This window comes from Pelodiscus sinensis, chromosome 5 (genome assembly GCF_052426305.1).
Source record: "Pelodiscus sinensis isolate ZL-2025 chromosome 5, ASM5242630v1, whole genome shotgun sequence".
Classification (NCBI taxonomy): Eukaryota; Metazoa; Chordata; order Testudines; family Trionychidae; genus Pelodiscus; species Pelodiscus sinensis.
The window spans coordinates 134667208-134690393 of NC_143056.1; the positions used below are offsets into that span (position 1 = coordinate 134667208).

Genomic DNA, 23186 nt, shown 5'->3' on the forward strand with positions numbered 1-23186 from the left:
GAATTTCAAAGTGGGACAAAGGAATTTTTGGTTTTTCCCTCTCCTTTGTCTCTGGGGAGTTCCCTCCAGCTTCTGAGGGAGACAGACATGTCTCTCTCTCCAACAATTCTTCACTTTCTGTAAGTAGGGTAAAGTTTAGATAAATCCGTTAGATTTGATTGTTTGTGGTTTCGGTATGGGATCTGACGTCTGTGCACTTTTTAAAAGATGTTTTGGCTTTTCTTTGTAACTAAGTTCTAGGCCCATGAAGTTCTCCCTGAGTATATTTTCTTACCTTTCCATCTAGTCATTATACTTGCAACAGGAATATTGTGGTGATAATAAAAATTCTTTCTCTTTTCTTTTTATTAACCTGGTATTGGTTAATTGTGGGTCCTGATTTTTACTTTAGGGGTGAGATTTTCCAAATGATCTTTCCCCTGATATCCTTATTAATATTTGGGTGGTGGCAGTGGAAGTTTTATTCCCAACATCTAGCTTTTTAAGATTTTGGGGGGAAGTTTTATACCAAAGCCTGATAGATAAGGTTTTGGGGTACACTTGCTGGGCCCCACTTCTGCATTTATCATGCCAGAGTGAGGAAGGAGCCATGACAAGATGTATAAGGATGTTGCGCAGAAAGAGGTTTTTGTGCAAAAACGGATCGGAAGAGATTATGCAAAAGAAGTACGCAAAATTGCAAATCAGCACTCCATGTGCATTGCCTCTTCCCAAAACACATGCATTGTAGACACAGCTCCAGTGTTTAATCCCCCCGACAGGCAGGAAGATTTTTCTAATGTCCAACCTCAACCTCCCTCGCTGCACTTTAAGCCCCTTGCTTCTTGTCCTGTCCTCAGAGGCCGAGAACAATTTTTCTCCCTGCTCCTGTGACACCTGTTTAGATACTTGAAAACAGCTCTCAGGTCCCCTCTCCTTTCCAAATCACACAAGCCCAATTCCTTCAGCCTCCCCTCACAGCTCATGTTCTCTAGAGCTTTCCTCATTCCTGTTGCTCTTCTCTGGGCCTTCTCCAGTTTCGCCACGTCTCTCTTGAAACGCGGTGCCCGCAAGAGGACACAGTATTCCAACTGAGGCCTAATCAGCATGGAGCAGAGTCTCCGCCCTTTCCTGTGCGGCCTGGGGCCACTTCAAAAATTCCTGAAGAGCCCCCCAGCAAAAAGCAGGTCGTGTGCGACCATGTCGACGCCGCCGCAGTGTTTCCAAGGGGCTGCACACGCGATTCATCAGGATTCAATTGTGCAATCGTTTGCCGGCCCTGCTGGGTATCCCACGACCAGCGCCTCTCCCTCAGCCACAAGGCCCCTGGCCCTCCCAAAGACAGCTCTCCCATTGCTGGGACAGGGGTGCTCTTGACAGTCCCTGCTGGCTGCTCCCCAGCACCTTGGTACCTGCCAGGGGTCTGCAGATGGATCCCGTAGCTACCTGCTCCATTATCTCTCCCGGCACAGACGTTAAACTGACTGGCCTGTAGCTCCCTGGTTGCTCTTGGGTCCCTTATTCATTCCCAGATGCCCCGCCCCAGAGGTGGCTGCATCGCTGCTCTGCCCATGTTCCTAGTGTAGCCCAGCCCTGCGCAGTCTGTGGTCTGATCGTCCCTTTTGCTTCCTTGGCAGAACTTATCTCATGTGATGAGGACCCATCGCTCCGGCTTCTCCTCCCCCTGCCAGGTACCGTCACTGCCTCCGACCCGAACGTGGGGGTCTCTCCTCTCCCGGCCATGCCAGGGCTGGGAGCTGGGTCCCCCTGCTGGGGGGCCTGGGAAGGGTTTGGGTGAAATCTCAGGTTCCTGGGCCCCAGGGTAGACGAATGTGACTGGGCCACAGGGCAGCTGGTTCTGATGCACCCCCAGTTCGTAGGCCTGTAGCCCCAACACGTCCCCAGGCCTGGCGCCACCTGCCCTGTGCCTGGCGCCGTGGAGTAAGACCAGTTATCGGACCTGGCCCAGAAGTGGATGTTTCCATATGGCAATGTGGCCAAGGTGGTAGAAGCACAGAGGATGAGGTGGGCAGGGCCCTCAGGAGGCATCGACTCCAGCCCCGGTCCAAGGCAGGACCCACCCAACTCAACCATCCCAGCCAGGGCTGGGTCAGGCCAGGACTGAAACACCCCTAGAGATGGAAATTCCACCCCACCCTAGGGAACCCAGCCCAGGGCTGCCCCACCCCCTAGGGAAATAGGAAAGTCTGTGAGCAGCCTCTTCCAGGCCTCCTTCCCTGACCCCATAAACCAGCTCACCCAGCCTTGTCCCCTGCAGATGGCCATCGCCTTCCACAACCAGCGCGCCCTGGACAGGGCCCGCACAGACCACGCTGCCTTCCTGAGGGAGAAGGTGAGTCTGGGGGCAAGTAGGGGCTGTGCTCCTAGACGGGAACCGCAGGGAACCGCCCCACCCCCCTCCTCACAGCTGTGGGCAGGGAACAGAGTTCTCATCTCCCGCTGCCCTGCAAAGATGGAGACTCCAACCCTCGTCCCGTCTCAGACTGGGGTGGGGGGAAGTGTCTGGGTACAACAGGGCCACCCCCCTTCTAACAGCCTGGCCCCTCCTTTCCGCCCCACGCAGGACGCCCTGTCCCGGCGCATGGCCGACTGCCTGCGGGTGGATCTGGGCACGATGGCGCAGCAGCTGGGGGAGCAGCGCAGGGCGGTGCTGGGGCGGTGCCGGGAGGAGATGAAGCAGCCGGAGGAGGCCCTGCTGATGGCGCTGGAGCTGGAGCTGGTTCGGGAGGCCGAGACCTTCCTGCAAACCTACAGCGAGCGCCACCAGCGTCACGCCAGCAACCAGGGAGCCCTGGACAAAGGCCGTGCAGCCCACGCCAAGTTTCTGGAGGAGAAGGTGCGTGGGGGAGGGGACGTGCCCTAGCCCAGTCCCTGGGGAAGATGGGCGTTAGAGCAGGAGACGGGAGCTCTCCTCTCTGGCTCCCTGGGAGGAGGGGGGAGAGTCCAACCCAGGCACAAAAGGGGCCTGGTCTTGGATAGGGAGTGGGGGGAAGTTCCTGGGCTCTAGCCAGAGGGCCCATGGGCGGGACGGGGCCACCCCCCTTCTAACAGCCTGGCCCCTCCTCTCCGCCCCACGCAGGACGCCCTGTCCCGGCGCATGGCCGACTGCCTGCAGGTGGATCCGGGCGCGATGGTGCAGCAGCTGGGGGAGCAGCGCAGGGCAGTGCTGGGGCGGTGCCGGGGGGAGATGCAGGAGCCGGAGGAGGCCCTGCTGACGGCGCTGGAGCAGGAGCTGACTCGGGAGGCCAAGACCTTCCTGCAAACCAACAGCGAGCGCCACCAGCGTCACTCTGTCAATAAAAGAGCCCTGGACAGAGCCCACGCAGCCCACGCTGAGTTTCTGAAGGAGAAGGTGAGTCGGTGGGGCCGGGTCTGTGTCCCAGCCAGGGAAGCCCAACCCATCCCAGCCAGCCCCACGGCGGCGGGGGGACTGGTGAGTTCCAGCTCTGGCCCCCATGGGGACTGCAGGGATGGGACACTCCAAGCCACGTACACCGGGGCCTGATCTCAGCCAGAGGGTCTGTGCAGCACCTGGCACCACAGGGCCCTGATCTCACTGGGGTGTGGGGGGACTGGCTGCTCAGGGCCCATGGGCGGGACGGGGCCACCCCCCTTCTAACAGCCTGGCCCCTCCTCTCCGCCCCACGCAGGACGCCCTGTCCCGGCGCATGGCCGACTGCCTGCGGGTGGATCCGGGCGCGATGGCGCAGCAGCTGGGGGAGCAGCGCAGGGCGGTGCTGGGGCGGTGCCGGGAGGAGATGGCGGAGCCGGAGGAGGCCCTGCTGACGGCGCTGGAGATGGAGCTGGTTCTGGAGGCTGAGAGTTTACTGAAGACCTTCAGAGAGCGCTATAGGAATCACACCACCAACCAGCACGTCATGGACAGCACCCGTGCAGAGCACGCTGCCTTGCTGAAGGAGAAGGTGAGTGTGGGACAGGGGCTGTGCCCCAGCCAGGGGAACCCCAAGAATCCAACCCAGCCAACCCCACCAGCTACGGGGTTTGGGCAGGAGGCAGGAATTCCTGTCTCCAGCTCCCAGGGGGCTGCCGAGGTGGGAGGCTCCATCCCAGCACAGTGAGGGGCCCCGTTCTGTCAGGGTACCCGGGCAGTGCCCCACACAATGGGGGTGCAGTAATAGTCTGGGTGGGGGGGGTCTCTGCAGTGCCTGGTGCAGTGGGAGCCCTGAGCCCAGCTGGGGGGTGACTGCGCTGTGCCCCGTGGTGGGGGCTGATCCCAGTTGGGGGGTGACTGCGCTGTGCCCCGTGGTGGGGGCTGAGCCCAGCTGAGGGGTGACTGCGCTGTGCCCCGTGGTGGGGGCTGATCCCAGCTGGGGGGTGACTGTGCTGTGCCCCGTGGTGGGGGCTGATCCCAGCTGGGGGGTGACTGCGCTGTGCCCCGTGGTGGGGGCTGATCCCAGCTGGGGGGTGACTGCGCTGTGCCCCGTGGTGGGGGCTGATCCCAGTTGGGGGGTGACTGTGCTGTGCCCCGTGGTGGGGGCTGATCCCAGCTGGGGGGTGACTGCGCTGTGCCCCGTGGTGGGGGCTGATCCCAGTTGGGGGGTGACTGCGCTGTGCCCCGTGGTGGGGGCTGATCCCAGCTGGGGGGTGACTGCGCTGTGCCCCGTGGTGGGGGCTGATCCCAGTTGGGGGGTGACTGTGCTGTGCCCCGTGGTGGGGGCTGATCCCAGTTGGGGGGTGACTGCGCTGTGCCCCGTGGTGGGGGCTGATCCCAGGTGGGGGGTGACTGCGCTGTGCCCCGTGGTGGGGGCTGATCCCAGTTGGGGGGTGACTGCGCTGTGCCCCGTGGTGGGGGCTGATCTCATTTCGGGGTGGGTCTGTGCAAGGGCTGGCACGCCAGGAGCCCGGGATTTGGGGGCCCTGATTTCTATCAGGGCCAGTCTGTGCAGCACCCCCCCCTGCAGAGGCAGCCCCAGCTGCAGTCCGCGTCTGTGCAGCGCATGCCCCTGGTAACGTTAAGCGCCTGGGACGCTCACGGGACCTTTCAGGGCACCAGGCAATGCACCGCGTTCACTGAGAACACACGAGCACAGAGCACGTGCGGGGACGCGCACACGCCTTAGCGTCACCCGCCTGCTGCTTCCATCGCCTCCGGGCAGGTAGCTGAGCAAGGGAGGAGCCGGGCTCTGTCCGTCCACACCAGTGCTCCAGGAGCTGGGCACGATGGAAGCTGGGCCCACGGCAGAGCGGTGCCTTGTGAGGGCAGTTTGCCTTCCTGGGACCCGGGAGTTCCACACCATCCTGCTTCACTCGTCACCGTTTGGGGAGGGCTTGTTTGCGCACCTTGCTCCCCGCACATCCCAGCTCTTGTCCCCCCAGACGGGTACCTGCCTGGTCTGCGCCTGGTCTGTCCCTCTGTCTCTCATCTGCATCGCAACAGGGGTGCACAGCAATCTCCTGGCGCCATTACATCCATCCACGGCTTCTCCCTGGAACATCTGGTCCAGTGCTGCCGTTACACTTATCTTCTAATGCACTTGCCTACACTTTAGTAAAACATCTGGTACAGTCCCACGCAATCATCGTATCAATAAACTGGGCAAATACGACCTAGATGCGGCTACTGTGAGGCGGGGGAATAACCGGCTGGATAACCGGTCTCCGGGAGTCGTTATTAACGGTTCACAAGCCTGCTGGAAGGGCAGAACAAGTGGGGCTCCGCAGGGGTCTGTTCTGGGTCTGGTTCTGTTCAATGTTTCCGTCCATGATTTAGATATCGGCATGCAGAGGACGCTCATTAAGTTTGCAGATGATCCCAGGCTGGGAGGGGTGGCGAGTGCTTTGAAGGGCAGGGCCATACTTCAAACTGATCTGGACAAACTGGAGAAAAGGTCAGAGGTCAATAGGAGGAAGTGCCTTCCTCAGTGCAGCACTTTGAATTTGTCCTTATTCAACTTCATCCTGTTGGTGTAACAAGCGTCCTCTCTGTGCCAGTATCTAAATGGCTGATGAAGATTGAACAGAACCGGTCCCAGAACAGAGCTAGAGTTGCCTGGTGTCCAGTATTCAGCCAGACAGTTCGGTTTTTTGGGCCCTCTGTCTGGTAAAAAAAATCAGAAAATACCGGCCATGTGCAATGTTTGGTGTTTTCTGGCTGGGCGCCGACGGAAGCCTGGCGGGGCCAGAGGAGCGGCTGGGAGGTGGGGCCCTGGTTGCCTCTGATGTAGGAGTGACGCCTTGGGGAGGAGGGGGAGCCCTGTCCGTGCTTCTGGGCGCTGGTCAAGGGCATTGTGGAGCCGCAGTTGGACTCACTCGTGCTTTGCCGGGACCATGCACAGGACAGACAGCGCCCTGGGATCTGCATGTGCCTGGGTCAGTCCCGCTCCCCGCCAGCTGATTCGCTCCCCCCCTCAAGCCAGCCCTGCTCCCCCAACCTCCTCCCAATCAGCCCTGCTTCCTGCCATCCGGTTCTTCTCCTCCCGATGTCCCCCGGCCAGCCCTGCTGCCTCCGACCCCCATGACCAGCCCTCCTTCCTGCCAGCCACTCCCCCTGATCTCCCTCGCCCAGCCCTGCTGCCCGTCCCCCCCCCTCCTCCTAGCCAGGCCCCGCCCACTCCTCCCGCCCAATCAATTGTGTCCGGTATTTTTTCTGAAGCTGTCTGGTAACCCCATGTGGAACCCCACTTCTTCTGTCAGAGAAATATATATTTAACTAAAGGCCTAAAAGTCTATCCCTACCTTAACATACAGCATTCATTACTACATTATTACACCTAAAATACAAATAGAAAACTCTCCCTCCAACAAGCCTGGTTTGCAGTCAGTGGGAATTGCAAGCCGCAGTCCCTGCAGGATCTGGGTAGAGGCATCCATGGTCAGGTGGTCTGTCTGGCTACAGGCGCCGGCAGAGGAGACAGGAGCAGAGCTGGCGCAGGTCCTGGGGGTCTTCCTGACCATCGTAGGACTCCTTCTTAAACTCCCCTGTCTGCAGCCCCTGTCCACTTCGCTCCCCTGCTCGCTCTGCCTCTGGCTTTTAAAGCCTGCTCGCCTAGGTCAGGCCCCACCCTCGTTAGTGACACGGGAAGGCTGATTCTGAGGCTGATCCAAGACAATGACGGGAGCAAAGGCTCAAACACTCCCAGACACACCATCCCAACCGGCACAGTCGCTGAAATCACCTGACGTCAGAATCAGAATTCAAGCAGCCGAGCACACGCACTCACACCAAGGCTGGCCCTCTCCCCGGCAGCCGTTCAGCGGCGGGGTCTCCTGCTCTCCCCTGTCCGTGGCCCCCTGTCCGCCTGATGTCCTGGTTCCCAGTTTGTAGCTTGCAATAACTCTCTGGGCCGTCTCCTGTCCCGGTGGCTGCAGGACAACGACTCCCGGAACCCGATCAAGTGCCTGCGGGTGAAGCCCAGCAAGATGAAGAACCGGTTGGAGGAGCAGCGCTGGTGGTTGCTGGAGCGATGCCGGTTGAACATGCAGGGGCCGACAGTGGAGAGGGACACCCTGCTGGCAGAGCTGGAGGAAGAGCTGAAACCGAAGACTGAGACATTCCTACAGACCTATAGGAAGCGCTTCACAAGATCTGCTGTTGGGGCAGGTGTTGCTGTGGGGACAGTGGTCCTGGCACCGGTGGGAGGAGCTGTGGGGGCCGGGGTTGCTGCTGCTGCCATCGCGGCTGAAGCTGCTGTAGCACTCGGCGTGGTTGGATCTGCGGCTGCTGGAGCTGCAGTGGGCGCCGCGACTGGGGGAGTTGTGGGCGGGGGGGTGGGTGGGACCGTCGCCCACACGGATAAGAAGAGGGCCAGGGCCGCGAGCAGACAAAGTGAGGAGGGGGATGGCGCTGAGGATCCATCCGACAAGGATCCCCTGATCTAAACAGCACCCTCTTGCCATAGGTCACCCCAGGGCGGGGGAGTCACCCAGGTTCTGGTGAGGGGCGTGTAGCTCATCTCATCTGAGCCTGGCTGGAGAACACCGCACCCTCTCCTGCGCTAGCCCAGAGGTCAGGGCACAGGACGATGGGGACTGAGCTCCCTCCTCCAGCCTGGGTTTCCTCCCTGACCTCGGCAAGTCACTTTGCCTCACTTTCCCATCTGTGTAATGGGGACAATAATACACTGAAGGATGGCAAAAGGCTCGGAATGCTTCTGAGAGCGCATCGGTATTAAACATGGATATTTCTGGGCTGGGATCCAGCCACCCCTAAACCTTCCCTTTGCATCCCATCTTCCTAAGCATGGCCTGGAAACCTCACCTCAGTGCCGCAGGGTCCATAGCAGGGCAAAGGAACAGTCATGTGAGATTCTGATCCGCCTCAACAGGCCAGGTCAGGGGTGCGCTGCTGGTTCTCTTAGTCTTGGACTCTAAGCGGTGATTTTATTTTTATTTCTTAGGTGAGCAGCTGTGATTGCTGTGCCTGCTGCTTGTGATCCCTAAGGATCTGTCTGTCTGGCACCAACTAATCCCTTTTACATGTTACCTACAACAGTGTGGTTTTGGTTGAAGCACTTAGAGAATCTCAGCTCAGGCTAACAAGGGGAAATTAATGAATGAGCTTGCTCTGCCTAAGGCAGTGTTGATCAGTGGCTGGGGGTGTTGAACCCTACCCCTGCATTCTCCCGGAGCTAAAGGGGTTCAGTGTCTGCCTTGCTCTTCAGGGGGGTTTTGTCTAGACTGGCCAGTTTTTCCGGAAAATCAGCGGCTTTTTCGGAAAAACTTGCCAGCTGTCTACACTGGCCGCTTGAATTTCCGCAAAAGCACTGACTTCCTACTGTCTGAAATCAGGGCTTCTTGCGGAAATACGATGCTGCTCCCGTTCGGGCAAAAGTCCTTTTGCGCAAAAGCGCCAGTGTAGACAGCTCAGATTTGTTTTGCGCAAAAAAGCCCCGATGGCGAAAATGGCGATCGGGGCTTTTTTGCGGAAAAGCGCATCTAGATTGGCATGGACGCTTTTCCGCAAAAAGTGCTTTTCCGGAAAAGCGTCTGTGCCAATCTAGACACTTTGTTCCGAAAATGCTTTTAACGGGAAACTTTTCCGTTAAAAACATTTCCGGAAAATCATGCCAATCTAGACGCAGCCAGGGTATTTACCCCGACTTTGTGCCTTGTCTGGGGGACCACGAGGGTCTGGCCCAGCAAGACAGGGAGGTGGGGAGCCCAGAGAGCAAGCAGGCAGGTGTTAGTGGCATAATTGGCTCTCTAAGGGTCACTCCCCAAAGGACTTCTCTGACCACCCCCAGTCACAGCTGCATCGTGGGTGGCACATATTGGAGCTTAGCTATCCAGCGACCCTAGAGATGTGTGGCTATCGCAACCCACAGTCATGGGAGAGGGGCTAAGTACAAAGCAAGGGTTCAAATAGCGGGGCAGAGACCCACAGCCAGCCACGGGAGGAGGCGGAGGGCGACCCCCTGGGACGTGGGAGGCCACCTCGCTGCTGACTGGCTCCTGCCCCCGCTATCAGCCAAGCGCCCGGTCATCGGAGCCCAACGCCCAACCCCGCAGTGGCCGGAGAGGGGAAGTAGCCGCGCCCGGGAACGCATCGCTCCGGAGGGGCCGGGGAGGAGGCCGCAGGGAGACGCTTCCAGAGGCTGGTTCTTAAATGGGAACTTGGCACCAGACGGGCCTTGGCGGGTCCCCTGCAGGAAACGTGCGTCCGGTCCAGTGAGACCCGCCCGGCCATTTCCCGCACAGCGCCCCCCAGGCCGCCCCCCCGGGCTGGCGCCTCCTCGCTGCTGGGCGTCCCCTTTCGGCCAGACCTGCCCCCCTCCCGGCTCAAAGCGGGGGGGAGGGGCCTACAGAACCCCTCCCACCCGTAAGGGGGAGGAGCCTGGAGAGCGAGATTCTGCCCCGCCCACCGCCTGTGTTCCTGGCCTCCAGCTGGTGCCGGCGCGGCAGCATTTCCGCCTGGAGAAGCGAAAGTGAAAGTGAAAGTGAAAGTGAAAGTGACGAGCCAGGAGGCTCCGACTTCCGCCTGCCCAGCTAAGGGCTCCGGTCCCGGGGTAGCCAGAGGGGAGGCGGTTCCTGGCCACGGCTGGGGGTCGGGAGCCAGGACCCTTCTCTGGCCAGCTGGGGGAGGGCAGCAGGGTCTGGCAGCAAGGGGCGGGAGCCAGGAATCCTGGCTCACTCCGTGGCTCTGGGGGCGGGAGGGGGCGCTGGTGGTTAGAGCTGGGGGCGGGGGCCAGGATCCCTGGATTCTGCCCCCAGCTGTGGGAGTGGGGCTGATGGGTGGGGTGGGGGGAATCTCGGGGCTCCTGCTCTGTCTTCCTCAAAGAGGAGGCAGAAATGGTCACTCATATGTTTAGAGGTCGGTGGGAGCCCCCCCCAACAGAATGCCCATTTTCTGCTGCTGACTCATGTCAGTGGAAACCCCCCCCCCCCAGCCTAGACGGGAAGCCCAGGGGGAGGGGGCTTTCTGCTGCCCTCTGGTGGCGGTGGGGAAGATCCGGCGGGGGCTGGCTCTTGCGCCTGACACCTGAAAGGGGGCACAAAGAACAGGCTCCATGTTGAGCTTCCTTTTCTGAGCCGCTCCGGGTGCATCCCTGCTGGGTGGGGTTAGGAAAGGGGGGCCGGGAACATGACCCTCAGTGTGAGAGCGTCCCCCCCAGCCCCCTCCGACACCCCTGCCCGGCGTGGCGCTAGCGTGGGGGCGCCCTGCTGCCGGCCGGGTTTGGGCTTTGCCGAGACAGATTCCAGCAGGGAACACATGCTGGTCACTACAGACAGCATCACACCCGGCCCGAGGGAATCCAGCGTCTGTGGCACCTGCCAGGGTCTGGGGCACAAACCCTTCTCCGGATCTGGGCGCCCAAGTGAGCTGCGCAGCTCTAGGGTGGAGGTTTGACTCTGAATCTTTCCTGAGATTCCTGCGATTCCCTGTCGGGGTCACTCTCATGCTCGAGGCTCTTGGAATAAGGGATCTTTCGGAAAAGGCTTTATTTTCCAAAAGATCCCCGTCTAGACTGGCGCTTTTTTCTGGCAAAGATCCGAGCCAGAAAAAAGCGGCAGCCATTTTTATGCTAATGAAGCGGGGGGGATTTAAATCCCCGCTTCATTTGCAATTGCAATGTGTCTAATTTACATCCCTTTTACGGAAAAGGGATGCAGTCTAGACACAGCCTAGCAGTCCTGGCTCCCAACCACCTCCTCAAGGCCAGTCCAGGGCAGGTAAGGCTGGTGTTTTGTTCTGAGCTCTTACTTGTGTGATTCCAGCTCCCCTGAGCACCTAGCAAGTGACAAAAGAGAAGGGAAAGACATTAATGTGTGTGCGTGGGGGGGGGGTCAAGGTTGGGGGTATGTTCACAGGTGCTGCTGGGGTCTGAGGAGGTGTGTGGAGGGCAATGCATTCCAGTAGCTCCACCCATAATTCCCAGCCCCGCTCATTGCCCCAGAACAGCCCTGCTCTCTGCAGCACCAACACCACTTTTTGGCCATGTCCCTAGTTGATTTACCATCAGTAGGTTCAAGAATCAACACTCCTCACTGATCTGAATGGGGCCACTCAGCACTGAAGGCACCAATCCAGACCGCAGGGCTCTGGGAAGCACCAAGGGGTTGATTCCCCCCGTTATTCCCTAGCTCAATTCCCTCCCCCTCCTCCTGGGTCCTACACCCCCACCCCTCTCTCACCCTGCAGCAAGGTCATCACCAGCAGCACTAGGGCCAACAGGGAGCGGAGGGGCCCCATGGTTCAGCCTTCCCCAGGCCTCTCATGACCATGCACAGCTGCCTCCATCTCTCGGCTCAAAACCCAGCTGGGGATGCAAATTCTGGGCCGGTTTTTATGGGCACCGGTGAGCCCATCCCTGGCGCAGTGGAGAATAATGGGGCTGGATTACTTGCTTACCCAAGCAAGCAAAGAAGAGCTGGTAAATTCCACTTGCTGAGCAGGTTGTTCCCGCTCTCGTTCTGCTCTGCCTGGGGTTAGCCCAGCCCGGGCTTGCTGGAAACCAAACCCAGGCACTTGATGACTGAGGTCACTGAGTGGAGCCCTACCACGATTTTCCTTGTGTTTTCGCCGACCGAGGGTGCTCGGAAGAGAGTGACCATGATAGCACTGTGGACAGGGATGTGGTTATAATGGGGCAAAGGTTACCACTGGATTAGGGTTATCCTGGATTTGAGGGTCTTGTGGGGTTAAGGCAAAGACTCATGGGTAGGAGGAGAAGGCATCATGGGGGTACGTGATGAGGGTGTCATGGGCATTGGGGTTGAAGGCATCATGGGTGTTGGGACTGAGGGCGTCATGGACCTTGGGGCTGAAGGTACTTGTCATTGGGGTTTAGGGCGTCATGAGCGTTGGGCTAGAGGGTACAGTAGAGTTTAGGTTTACGTGTCACTCCCCACCCTGTTTTTTGACCCATCACCGTTCTCGTTGCCTCTCTCCCATGATTGCTTGGGGGATCTGCCCCATGCAGCTCAGCAGTTCCATCCAGTTGACCCTGTGATGTCGGGTTTATGACCTCGTTGGCCTGCGACGCCTCCATGAGGGATCCGACATTTGTTGCCCAGAGGGGGCTGGGCCAGCAAGACTTGGGACGACGTTCATTGGTTACTCATCTAATGGCCACCCCTTCAGACGGACTCATCTTGGCCACCGGGTTCCCTGAGGTTGGCAGATCCTACTTCCCATCCCCTTCCCCACAACCCACCTCCTGCATCCTTCACCCACCTCCGCCCGGTTACCAGACACTCCCTGGCCTCCATGCTTAGGACCAGTCTGAGCAGCGCTGCCCCTAGTGGGTATCAGACCATCGGCATCTAAACCACAGAGTTCCCTCTGAGCTCAAGGGCTGGCCCTGGGGAGCAGCCTCACAGGGCAGGACCCTACATCCCCGCCCCTCACTCGCCCTGCAGCAGGGTCATCGCCAGCAGCGCTGGGACCAGTGGGGAGCAGAGACGCCCCATGGCTCAGCCCTCCCCGACCTGCCTTGGCCAAGCCACCGCTCGGCTCAACGCTCAGCTGGGTGATAAAAGTGCCAGGGCAGGTGTTACAGGCACCTGAGTGCCCCTCCCTGGGGCTATTCTTCTCCAGCACGGAGGGCAGATTTCCTGGCAGCCCCAGCAAGGAAATCTGGGCTGGTACTTTGCACCTGTTGATGAGATGGAATTGGTGTTTGTTCTGCTCCACCTGGGGCTACCACAGCACGAGCTTCCTGCAAAACCAAATGGAAACGCGAGGGCCGATGTCCAATACCAGCAGCTCCCCTTGCTCCATAAAGGACTTTGGGATCTTCCAGGGGGAAAGTTCCCAGAAGGCCATGGAATGGATAGTTGTGAGGTAGGATATTTCTGATAGAGCCTGGGGCAGGGTCCCAGTGATGTGAATGAAGAGGCTGTGAGAAACCAGCTGGGAGCAGGGCCACCCTTCGGCATACATGGCAGTGTAGAGCACCTGAACGTGTGGGGCACCCTACTGCCCGGTAGCCACAGCTAGAATCCTTTCTTCTCCGGCCCTCTCCCTAGCGCTGGGCTGCTGGGCTTCCTCCACCCTGTAATACGCAGACTGGTTTGGGTACTACAAAGAAGGTCAAATTACTTAGAACCTCACAGCCCCCCCTCACACAGGGGAGAGGTTATAACCCTTCCCCCCTCCTCCCCTCAGACACCCCAGTGCTCCCTGTGCCCCCCAGCCCCCCTCACACAGGGGAGAGGTTATAACCCTTCCCCCCTCCTCCCCTCAGACACCCCAGTGCTCCCTGTGCCCCCCCAGACCCCCCTTACACAGGGGAGAGGTTATAACCCATCCCTCCACCTCCCCTCAGAGACCCCAGTGCTCCCTGTGCCCCCCCAGGCCCCCTTACACAGGGGAGAGGTTATAACCCATCCCCCCACCTCCCCTCAGACACCCCAGAGCTCCCTGTGCCCCCCCAGGCCTCCTTACACAGGGGAGAGGTTATAACCCATCCCCCACCTCCCCTCACACACCCCAGTGCTCCCTGTGCCCCCCCGCCCCACCTCACACAGGGGAGAGGTTATAACCCATCCCCCCACCTCCCCTCAGACACCCCAGAGCTCCCTGTGCCCCCCCAGGCCCCCTTACACAGGGGAGAGGTTATAGCCCATCCCCCACCTCCCCTCAGACACTCCAATATTCCCTGTGCCCCCCAGACCCCCTTACACAGGGGAGAGGTTATAACCCATCCCCCCACCTCCCCTCACACACCCCAGTGCTCCCTGTACCCCCCAGCCCCCCTCACACAGGGGAGAGGTTATAACCCATCCCCCACCTCCCCTCAGACACCCCAGTGCTCCCTGTGCCCCCCAGCCTCCCTTACACAGGGGAGAGGTTACAACCCATCCCCCACCTCCCCTCAAACACCCCAGAGCTCCCTGTGCCCCCCCAGCCCCCCTTACACAGGGGAGAGGTTATAACCCATCCCCCACCTCCCCTCAGACACCCCAGTGCTCCCTGTGCTCCCCCCAGCCCCCCTTACACAGGGGAGAGGTTATAACCCATCCCCCACCTCCCCTCACACACCCCAGTGCTCCCTGTGCCCCCCAGCCTCCCTTACACAGGGGAGAGGTTATAACCCATCCCCCACCTCCCCTCAGACACCCCAGTGCTCCCTGTGCCCCCCAGCCCCCCTTACACAGGGGAGAGGTTATAACCCATCCCCCACCTCCCCTCACACACCCCAGTGCTCCCTGTGCTCCCCCCAGCCCCACTGTCACGTTGCTGGATCTTGAGGGGAGCAGCCAGATCACTGATTCACCCATAGGTGGGGGTGTTGGCCCCAAAAATGGTATAGAAGGGGGCCATGTGAGGTATTGAATAGAAGCTTATTATCTGCTAATCCTATGTACGCTGTTCATGTGTTTGTATAATGTCTGTGTGTGCAATTATTAGCATGTACTTGTATGGACACTGAAGATTTCCCTGCATGTGGTTGAGCATTGGGCAGGGCCGGGCCTGTGGACGTGCTAATTAGCGAGACCCTGGGGGACAATGGCTCTCAATGGGCCAAGGACACACCTAAAGAATGGGGGCTGTCACCTGAGAGCAGCCAGCAGGAAACACAGAGAGGCTGAGGACCAGGTGACCAGCTGAGACCAGAAGAGGCCAGGAAGGAGGTATAAAGAGGCCATGTGGTCGATGCCATTTTGTTCTCAGCTCAGCACTTCATCCCAGAGGCAGCACTGCAGGGATCGAAGAGCCCGGAAGACCTGTGAACCCATCCTGATGCTGGGATGTGCAACAAGAACTTTTAAACCAGCAGCTGCAACATCTCTGCTAGAGCCTGCATCGAGAACTGGGAGATTCGATGCATGTAACGTACTGTACTTTAATAATCTTACTCTCATGCTTTTCTTTATTGTAATAATAAACCTTTAGATATAGATTCTAAAGGATTGGCCCAGCGTGATTTGTGGGTAAGGTCCGGAGGGTAAATTGACCAGGGATCTGTGACTGGTTTCTTGGAACCGGACAGAACTTGTTCAGGGTAGGTGGGATTGGGTGCTAGGATCCCCCACCTGTGTATGAGGCCCGGGGCCATCTGGGGCACGGATATTGCTGGGGTGTCGGAGGGGTTTTGCTCAGGAGGCTTCAGGCAGGCAGCTGAAGCGCTCTGTGGGACTGGTCTGTGGCCTGTTTGGAGAGGTCACCAGTCTGGGGGCTGTAAGGAGCCCCGGATTCGAGCAATTCGCCCTGAGCTGACGCCCTCAGCTGTGCCCAGACACGTCCCGGTCTGTCACACCCACCTCACACAGCGGGGAGGTTCTAACCCATCCCCCCACCTTCCCTCAGACTGCTCTGGGCTGGAGAACAGGGCTGCACTAGTCCCCCTGGCAGTGAGGCCCCAGGGGTCCAGAGGGAGGGGACCCCCAGAGGATGCCCACGGCAGAGGCAGGCTGAAGGCCCTGGGAGATGCCAGCCCAGAGGTGGGGGGGTACTCTCCCAGAACAGGTTGAAGGGGGGGTTGCACCCAGAAGGAAAACAGGCCAAGTGTGGGCTTGACCCATGAGACCATGACAAGTGACGACAAACAAGCCCTGTCAGACCCCGCTTCTCCGCTTGGGGTTGCAAACAGGCGTCGCGCTCGGTGCAGCGGAGAGAGCCTGACCCAGCTCAGCTGCTGGATGGCAGGGGAAACTGAGGCACAATGCCTCATGACATGGGCAGCTAAAGGCCAAGACACTTCCACTTTAAAAGCCATGGGCATGTGGGTGCCATTCGCAGGGTTGCCCGGGAGTCTCCCAAAACGAGCCTCAATCTCCCGGTGGACCCTGAAACCCATTGGGGAGATTTTGGGCCCCTCAAAGTCGGGTGGGTGGTGCAACAGGGCAGACGGGCGTCCTGCCGGCACTGGCTCCGCTCCGCTCCCGGGAAGGGATGTCACCAGAGGGCGCTGCTGCTGCTCGGGTGATTCAGCGGAGCACGTGTATGAGAACCGGCTCACAGAACCAGGGACCCACGGCAGACACCTGCGCCTGCCACAAGGTCTAGCGCCAGCCATTGCGGAGCAAATTCGAAACGCACTGTACGTGTAGTTAGTCCTTGAATTCAGACCACAGTGAACGCCATGAAAGGGCATTGCAAGCAATAATTAACTGGAATACTTAACACTCTAAATCTAATTATTAACCAATTTAGGAGCCTAATTCTTAATCCGGTTTATCACACTCACACTCACCTCTGGGGCTGGCCAGACCCCAGGTAACGTTGGTTAATTTGGCTGAGGCGCAAGTCTGACGTGCACGGCACCCCAATATGCTGAATTAATGGACTCCAACTCATGGGCAAACTGGTGTGGGATATATCCCCTCGGCGGGGGCCGGTCCAGTGAGATGCCATCCACTAGCTGCACACAGTCCCGGTGGGGTGATGTCTGTTAGTGACCCCCCCCCCCCTTCTTCTTACTGGTGTGTCCACAACCCATCCAGAAACACTCGGTTTTTGCACCCCCCCAATTTTGCCTGTCTCACCACGAGTGAGAAACAATGGTCTGTCCTTGGGTAGATTCTTCCCTTGATACCATTTCTTATCTAGCAATGCCGGGAACGCTGCCTCAGCCGCACACTCCGGTCTTTTCTTTCACACGGTCCTTCTTCTTAAAGTTGTAAACAAGTCCACACTCCTCCCGGGCTCTTGCCTGCACCTCAGCACAGCCTCTCTTCCACTCACTTCCTGGTGATTCACGCATCCACTCATGCCAACCATTCACACGGCCCATGATTCCTGACAGGCACCAGCGTGGGGTCTGCGGTGGCTCTGTAGCTCCCATTGGCTGGGGACCATGGCCAATGGGAATTGTGAGGATGGTGCCTGCACAGATGCTCAGCTACCCCAGACCCTCCGAGCTGGACACACTGGCTGCTTCTGGACAACACCACAGGTAAGCGCTGCTCACCTGGAGCCTGCAGACTGAGCCCCTTCCTGCCCCACAACCTCCTGCCCCACCTCCCATCCCAGGCTCAGCCCAGGGGCCCCTCCCATACTCTGAACTCTTTGGCCACACACACACCCCTCAAACCTAGAGCTCCCATCCTCTCCTGCAAAGAGTTTCTCCCAATGTAGGCTCCCTTTGCTACAGCAGCCTCTGACTTTTACTGGCGGATCCTTTGTGCTGCAAGCTAGCCCTTAGATATTCAAAATGTACACGCTGGGACTGAGGTGGAGATGGGCATAGGAGACAGACGTGTTGAGAGTCTCTGGGTTAGGTTAAAAGGGGTAAAAAACAAGGGGGATGTCATGTTAGGGATCTACTACAGGCCACCTACCCAGGCAGAAGAGGTGGATGAGGCTTTTTTTTTTTTTAACCATAACAAAATCATCCAAGGAGCAGGATTTGGTGGTGTTGGGACGTCAACTAACCAGACATTGGCTGGGCAAATAACACAGCAGGACACAGCCTATCCGACAAGTTCTTGGACTGTATGGGAGACACGTTTTGATTGCACACTGTGGGGAAGGCCAGTGGGAGCAGCTGCTCTAAATTTGATTTTCACAAAGTGAGAGGAATCGGCTGGAATTTGGAAGTGGAAGGCAGCGTGTGTGGAACGACAATGATGTTTAATGACTGGTGGTGACGGGACAACTAACGTAGCGAGTGCTGGAAAAAATGGGGTTGGTTCAGCTGTTAAAACAGGAAAAGACCAAGTTAAAAATCACTTAGATAAGTGAGTTGCCTGCAAGTCCCCATGGCCTGATGAAATGCACCTAGAACACCCAAGTGGCTGATAAAGGAGTGTCTGCGCCTTTAGCTGTCCTCTTTGGAAAATCATGGAAGTCGCGAGAGATTCCAGAAGACTGGAAAAGGGCAAATCTAGTGCCCAGCTATAAAAAGGGAAACAAGAACAACCCAGGAAACTGCAGACCAGTCACTTTAACTTCGGTGCCAAGGAAGATTAGGAAGCGAATAATTAAAGCAATCATCTGGAAGATGATAAGAGGATAGATAACAGCCAGTTTGGATTGCTAAAGAACAACTCATGCCAAACCAACCTGCTAGCTTTGACAGGATCACAAGCCTTGTGGCTAAGGGGAAAGCGGTAGACGCGGTATACCTAGACCAGGTGGGCAATCAAATGGAGGCAAGTTCACCAGGATTAGCCCGTCATGGGCTGCTGCCGCTGTACTTATCTGCATGTCAGCAGGAACAGGTGATTGCAGCTCCTATTGGCCACAGCTCACCATTCCCAGCCAATGGGAGCCTCAGGAAGGGACACGGAATGGGACACCGCTTCCTGCGGTTCCCGTTGGCTGGGAACGGTGATCTGCAGCCAAAGGGGGCTGCTGTCGCCCGTAACTCTGCAGACACGGTTAACAAACCAGGGAAATGCAGCTTAGATGGAACTACTATAATGTGGGTGCATAACTGGTTGGAAAAGGAGAGGCGTTATTAAGAGTTCACAGTCATGCTGGAAGGGCAGAACAAGTGGGTTTCCGCTAGGGTCTGTTTTATGACCTGTTCTGTTCAATCTTCATCAGCCATTTAGATACTGGCATAGAGAGGACGCTTCTTAAATTTGTAGATGATACCGAGCTCGGAGGGGTTGCAAGTGCTTTGGAGCATTGTTTCTCCACCTTTTTTTATAAAGTACCCCCTTTAAAAACAATTATAAGTACCCCAAAATGATCTGGACAAACTGGAGAAATGGTCTGAGGTCAATAGGATGAAGTTGAATAAGGACAAATGCAAAGTGCTCCGCTTAGGAAGGAACAATCAGTTTCACACATGCAGAACGGGAAGCGACTGTCTAGGAAGGAGCATGGCAGAAAGGGATCTAGGGGTCAGAGTGGACCACAAGCTAAATATGAGTCAGCAGTGTGACAGAGGCAAACAAAGCAAACGTGATTCTGGGCTGCGTGAACAGGAGTGTGGTGAGCAAGACACGAGAAGTCATTCTCCCGCTCTGCTCTGCTCTGGTTAGGCCTCAGCTGGAGTATTGTGTCCAGTTCTGGGCACCGCATTTCAAGAAAGATGTGGAGAAGGTCCAGAGAAGAGCAATATGAACCATGAAAGGTCTAAAAAACGTGAGCTGTGAGGGACGACTGAAAGAATTGGGCTTGTTTATTTGGAAAAGAGAAGGGGACATGAGAGCAGTTTTCAAGTATCTAAAAGGGCGTCACAGGGAGGAGGGGGAAAAATTGTTCCCCTTGGCCTCTGAGGACAGTACAACAAGCAATGGGCTTAAACTGCAGCAAGGGAGGTTTAGGTTGGACATTAGGAAAAACTTCCTACCTGTCAGGGTGGCTAAACCCTGGAATAAATTGCCTATAGGGGTTGTGGAATCTCCATCTCTGGAGATATGTAAGAGCAGGTTGGACAGACACCTGTAGGGATGGTCCAGACAGTATTTGGTCCTGCCCTGAGAGCAGGGGACAGAACTCGATGACCTCTCGAGGTTCCTTCCAGTTCTAGTGTTCTATGACATTTAGCTCCAAATCCCCACCCAGAATCATGACATTTAGACCCAAATCCATGTCCAAATTCCTGACGTTAGGATGGAAATCCCCTCTCCCCTATTTGGTGTTCTTTTCATGATTTTGGGGAGTCAGTCACAATTTTAGGCAGGTTAATTGGCCACCCCCCCGGCTCAGACATCTTTAGAACATAATTGTCAGCATTTTACTGATCTCTAACCGGTCCCCTTCCCTGTAACCAGCGTTTGCTTCTGGTAGTCACAGCGGGAATTGTTTGCCATGAAGCCTGAGTTTCTCCTCAGGGCCGCCCAAGAGGCAGAGGGCTAGTTAAACCCGGCAATCTCAGTGGGGTTTAAGGTTCCCCAGCTCATAAGACCGTCTGTGGACCCAGCACCACAGCATGCAGGCAGGTTTGTGAGGGCCGGACGCCTCTCTGTCTGCCGCTCATGTGACAGCGTTCGAACGCCGCGTCCGAGCCTTTCCGGAACTTCCGAGAATGTTCTAGGTACCAATGGCCAGAGCCCCATCGATCTGGGGGGAGGTCAGAGGAGGGAAAAGGGGGAAAATGCAGCTCCAGGCCCGTCTGGTTTTCTGAGCCTTCGTGGCTCGTTCTTCTCTGTCACGAGCGAGAAACTGACCCCATGAGACTCAGGGCTCACCTGACTGCTGGAGCTCCGGGCTTTACAGGAAGCCTGTCATGGCTCCTTCCTCACTCTGGCATGATCAATGCAGGAGTGGGGGCCAGCAAAAGTACCCCAAACCCAGATCTCTCCAGGCTTTGGTATAAAACTCCCCCCCAAAATCCTAACAACCTAGATTTTGGGGATAAAAACGCCGCTGCCACCACCCAAGTATTAACAAAGAAACCAGGGGAGAGATCACTTGGGAAATCTCACCCCTAAAGTAAAAACCAGGACACAAAAATTAAGCAATACCAGGTTAATAAAAAGAAAAGAGAAAGAACTTTTATTGTCACCACAATAGCCCTGTTGCAAGTATAATGACCAGATGGAAAAGTAACAAAGTACTACTCATGGAGAAATTCCACCATGGGCCCAGAACTTAGTTACAAAGGAAAGCCAAACATTTTTTAAAACAGTGCACAGACAGCAGATCCCCTTCCCCAAACCATAAAACAATAAAACCGAACGGATGTATCTAAACTTTGCCCTATTGACAGAAAGTGAAGAATTGTTTCTTGGAGAGAGACACATGTCTGTCTCCCTCCGTAGCTGGAGAGGAACTCCCCCAGGACAAAGCAGGGAGAAACCAAACATTCCTTTCTCCTAGTTTGAAATTCCTACCTGCATTCCTATTGGCTGAATCTACCTGACTTAGGTAAGGTTAACCCCTTAGTTCCCAGGCTGCTGGCTAACCCTCATGATCATGACAAAGCCTGACACACCGGGCTTGGCAAGCTGACAGAATGGGAGTTTTATTACTGTGATAGTTTGGAGAGAGAACAATGCCTATTTGGATGCAGCTTTTCTGTTTCTCTAATTAATTTTGCACAGTTGCAGATAGTGATGGGGAGGGTCCGTCCATTATTTTAATGACAGCAAATGCTGCAATTCAAAAAGTCAACACTTCATAACTCCTGTGACAGACCCAGGGCGGCTGGTTGCAATAGTTTGTGGGAGGGCAGACATGCCGGGAGCTGGGTGAATTCGTTTCTGTTTCCCCAGTGAGTGGCCAGAGACTGCGGCCAGGTAATCAAGGCTAGCAGGCATCCCCTGCCCCCACTGGCACCCTGTTCCCTGCCCCAGAACCCACTAGTACCCCTCCTCAATACTGTGTCCCCTGCTCCCAACTGACTTTTCTATGGGTCAGTGACCCCTGACTCAAGGCAGGTTCCCTGCCATTCTCATAAATAAAGACAATGCAGAAACTTTTTGTGTTTGACACAGTATTTTATTTAAAAATGAAGCCTGGCCAACAATCCCCCAATTGGAGCCAAACCCCCATCTGGCCACGACCACTCCTGCACTCCCCCTTCCCCAGACCCTAGATCTGAGCCTATCAAACACTGGAACCCCCTGCCCTGAGCCCCTCACATACCCCAACCCAAATTCCTGCACCCTCACATCCACAAGCCTTGGCTTGCTTAGTACCCCAACACTGCCCGGCCTGGAGCCCCCTCCCCGAGCCAGTGTCCCCTTCTCCACCTCCTCCTCCATCCAGATTTCCTCCCAGAGCTTGCACCTCTCACCCCTTCCCACCTCCAAATCCCTCATTCCCACCCCGGAGCCTACACATCCTGTCTCAACACAGCAAGGGTCCAGCTAGACTGCAGGAGTTTTTCAGGATTCTGGAGATATCCCAGAAAAACTCTTCTTCACCCAGGGTTGCGTTTGTTCTTCCGCTTTTTTTAGTGGAAGAGCAAACAGGCTCTTTCGGTCACCCCTATATTCCTATTTCCACGAGGAATAAGGGGGCTTCCGAAAGAAGGGGGTTTTCTGACATTTGGTCCAGTCTAAACAGGCCAAATGTTGGAAAAAACCTCTTCCTACAGAAGAATTTTTTTTAAAGCAGCAGTATAAGGGTTGGGGATAGCAAGTGATGGAGTGGAGGAGAATAGAGAGGGCGGGGCTTCAAGGAAGGGGCGGGGCAGTAGATCTTGGCTTGGTCTGTCATTTAAAAAGTGATCTTGGGTGTAAAAAGGTTGGAGATCACTGATCTATACAGATTACAGACTCCTAACTACACCCACAGACATTATACAATCACATGACTAGCGTACATAGAATCAGCAGACAGTAAGCTTCTATCCAACACCCCACATGGCCCCCTTTTATACCATTTTTGGGGCCAACACCCCCACCTATGAGTGCAGCAGTGATCTGGCTGCTCCCCTCAAAATCCAGTAACATGACACCCCCAAGGCAAAATTGATGCAGGAAGTGATGCCAGTAACATCACTGAGGGCATCACAGGCCTCCCCATGCTTTGGCTCTGTGTCATCACATGTTCTAACCCAATGGCAGAAACAACAGTACAGAGCTGGATGAGAGTATGAGAACCCAGTGAGCCTAAAATAGGCTTCATTATTGCAAGGTCTGCCCTATTGACAACCATGTCCTTGCACTGTCTCACCCACCCAAGGTAGAACTTGGTAAAAACCACAGCTACTTGGATCTGCTTCTGCAGCATGATCCATAAGTGTGTCAGGTGATTTTGCCCCGAGCTGAAGAAAATAGTGAATTTATCCAGGCCAGCTGTGGCAACTCTCTGAACCACAATTAACATTGTGTGAATGCAGGTATTCTCACCCCAAATCATGTAGGCATTTTTGCATTTAGCCATGAAAACAAAATGGTGGCGTGCCTCAGTTTCCCTTTTCACACAGGCCCTTCCA

The 23186-nt window shown here is 56.5% G+C and overlaps 2 protein-coding genes across 2 annotated transcripts in view; one reads left to right on the forward strand and one right to left on the reverse strand.

Moving 5' to 3' along the window:
* LOC112547711 (uncharacterized) overlaps nt 1-10064 on the forward strand; it is a 47926-nt gene extending 37862 nt beyond the window's left edge. Inside the window, exons 25-30 of the mRNA XM_089778867.1 lie at nt 1617-1670; nt 2258-2332; nt 2564-2836; nt 3080-3352; nt 3651-3923; nt 7330-10064. Of these exons, the coding sequence (XP_089634993.1) occupies nt 1617-1670; nt 2258-2332; nt 2564-2836; nt 3080-3352; nt 3651-3923; nt 7330-7839 (1458 nt within the window). The 3' untranslated portion in view covers nt 7840-10064. The remainder of the gene's footprint in view (nt 1-1616; nt 1671-2257; nt 2333-2563; nt 2837-3079; nt 3353-3650; nt 3924-7329) is intronic.
* LOC102463808 (RING finger protein 112-like) overlaps nt 1-23186 on the reverse strand; it is a 107687-nt gene that overhangs the window by 64024 nt on the left and 20477 nt on the right. The window lies entirely within an intron of this gene.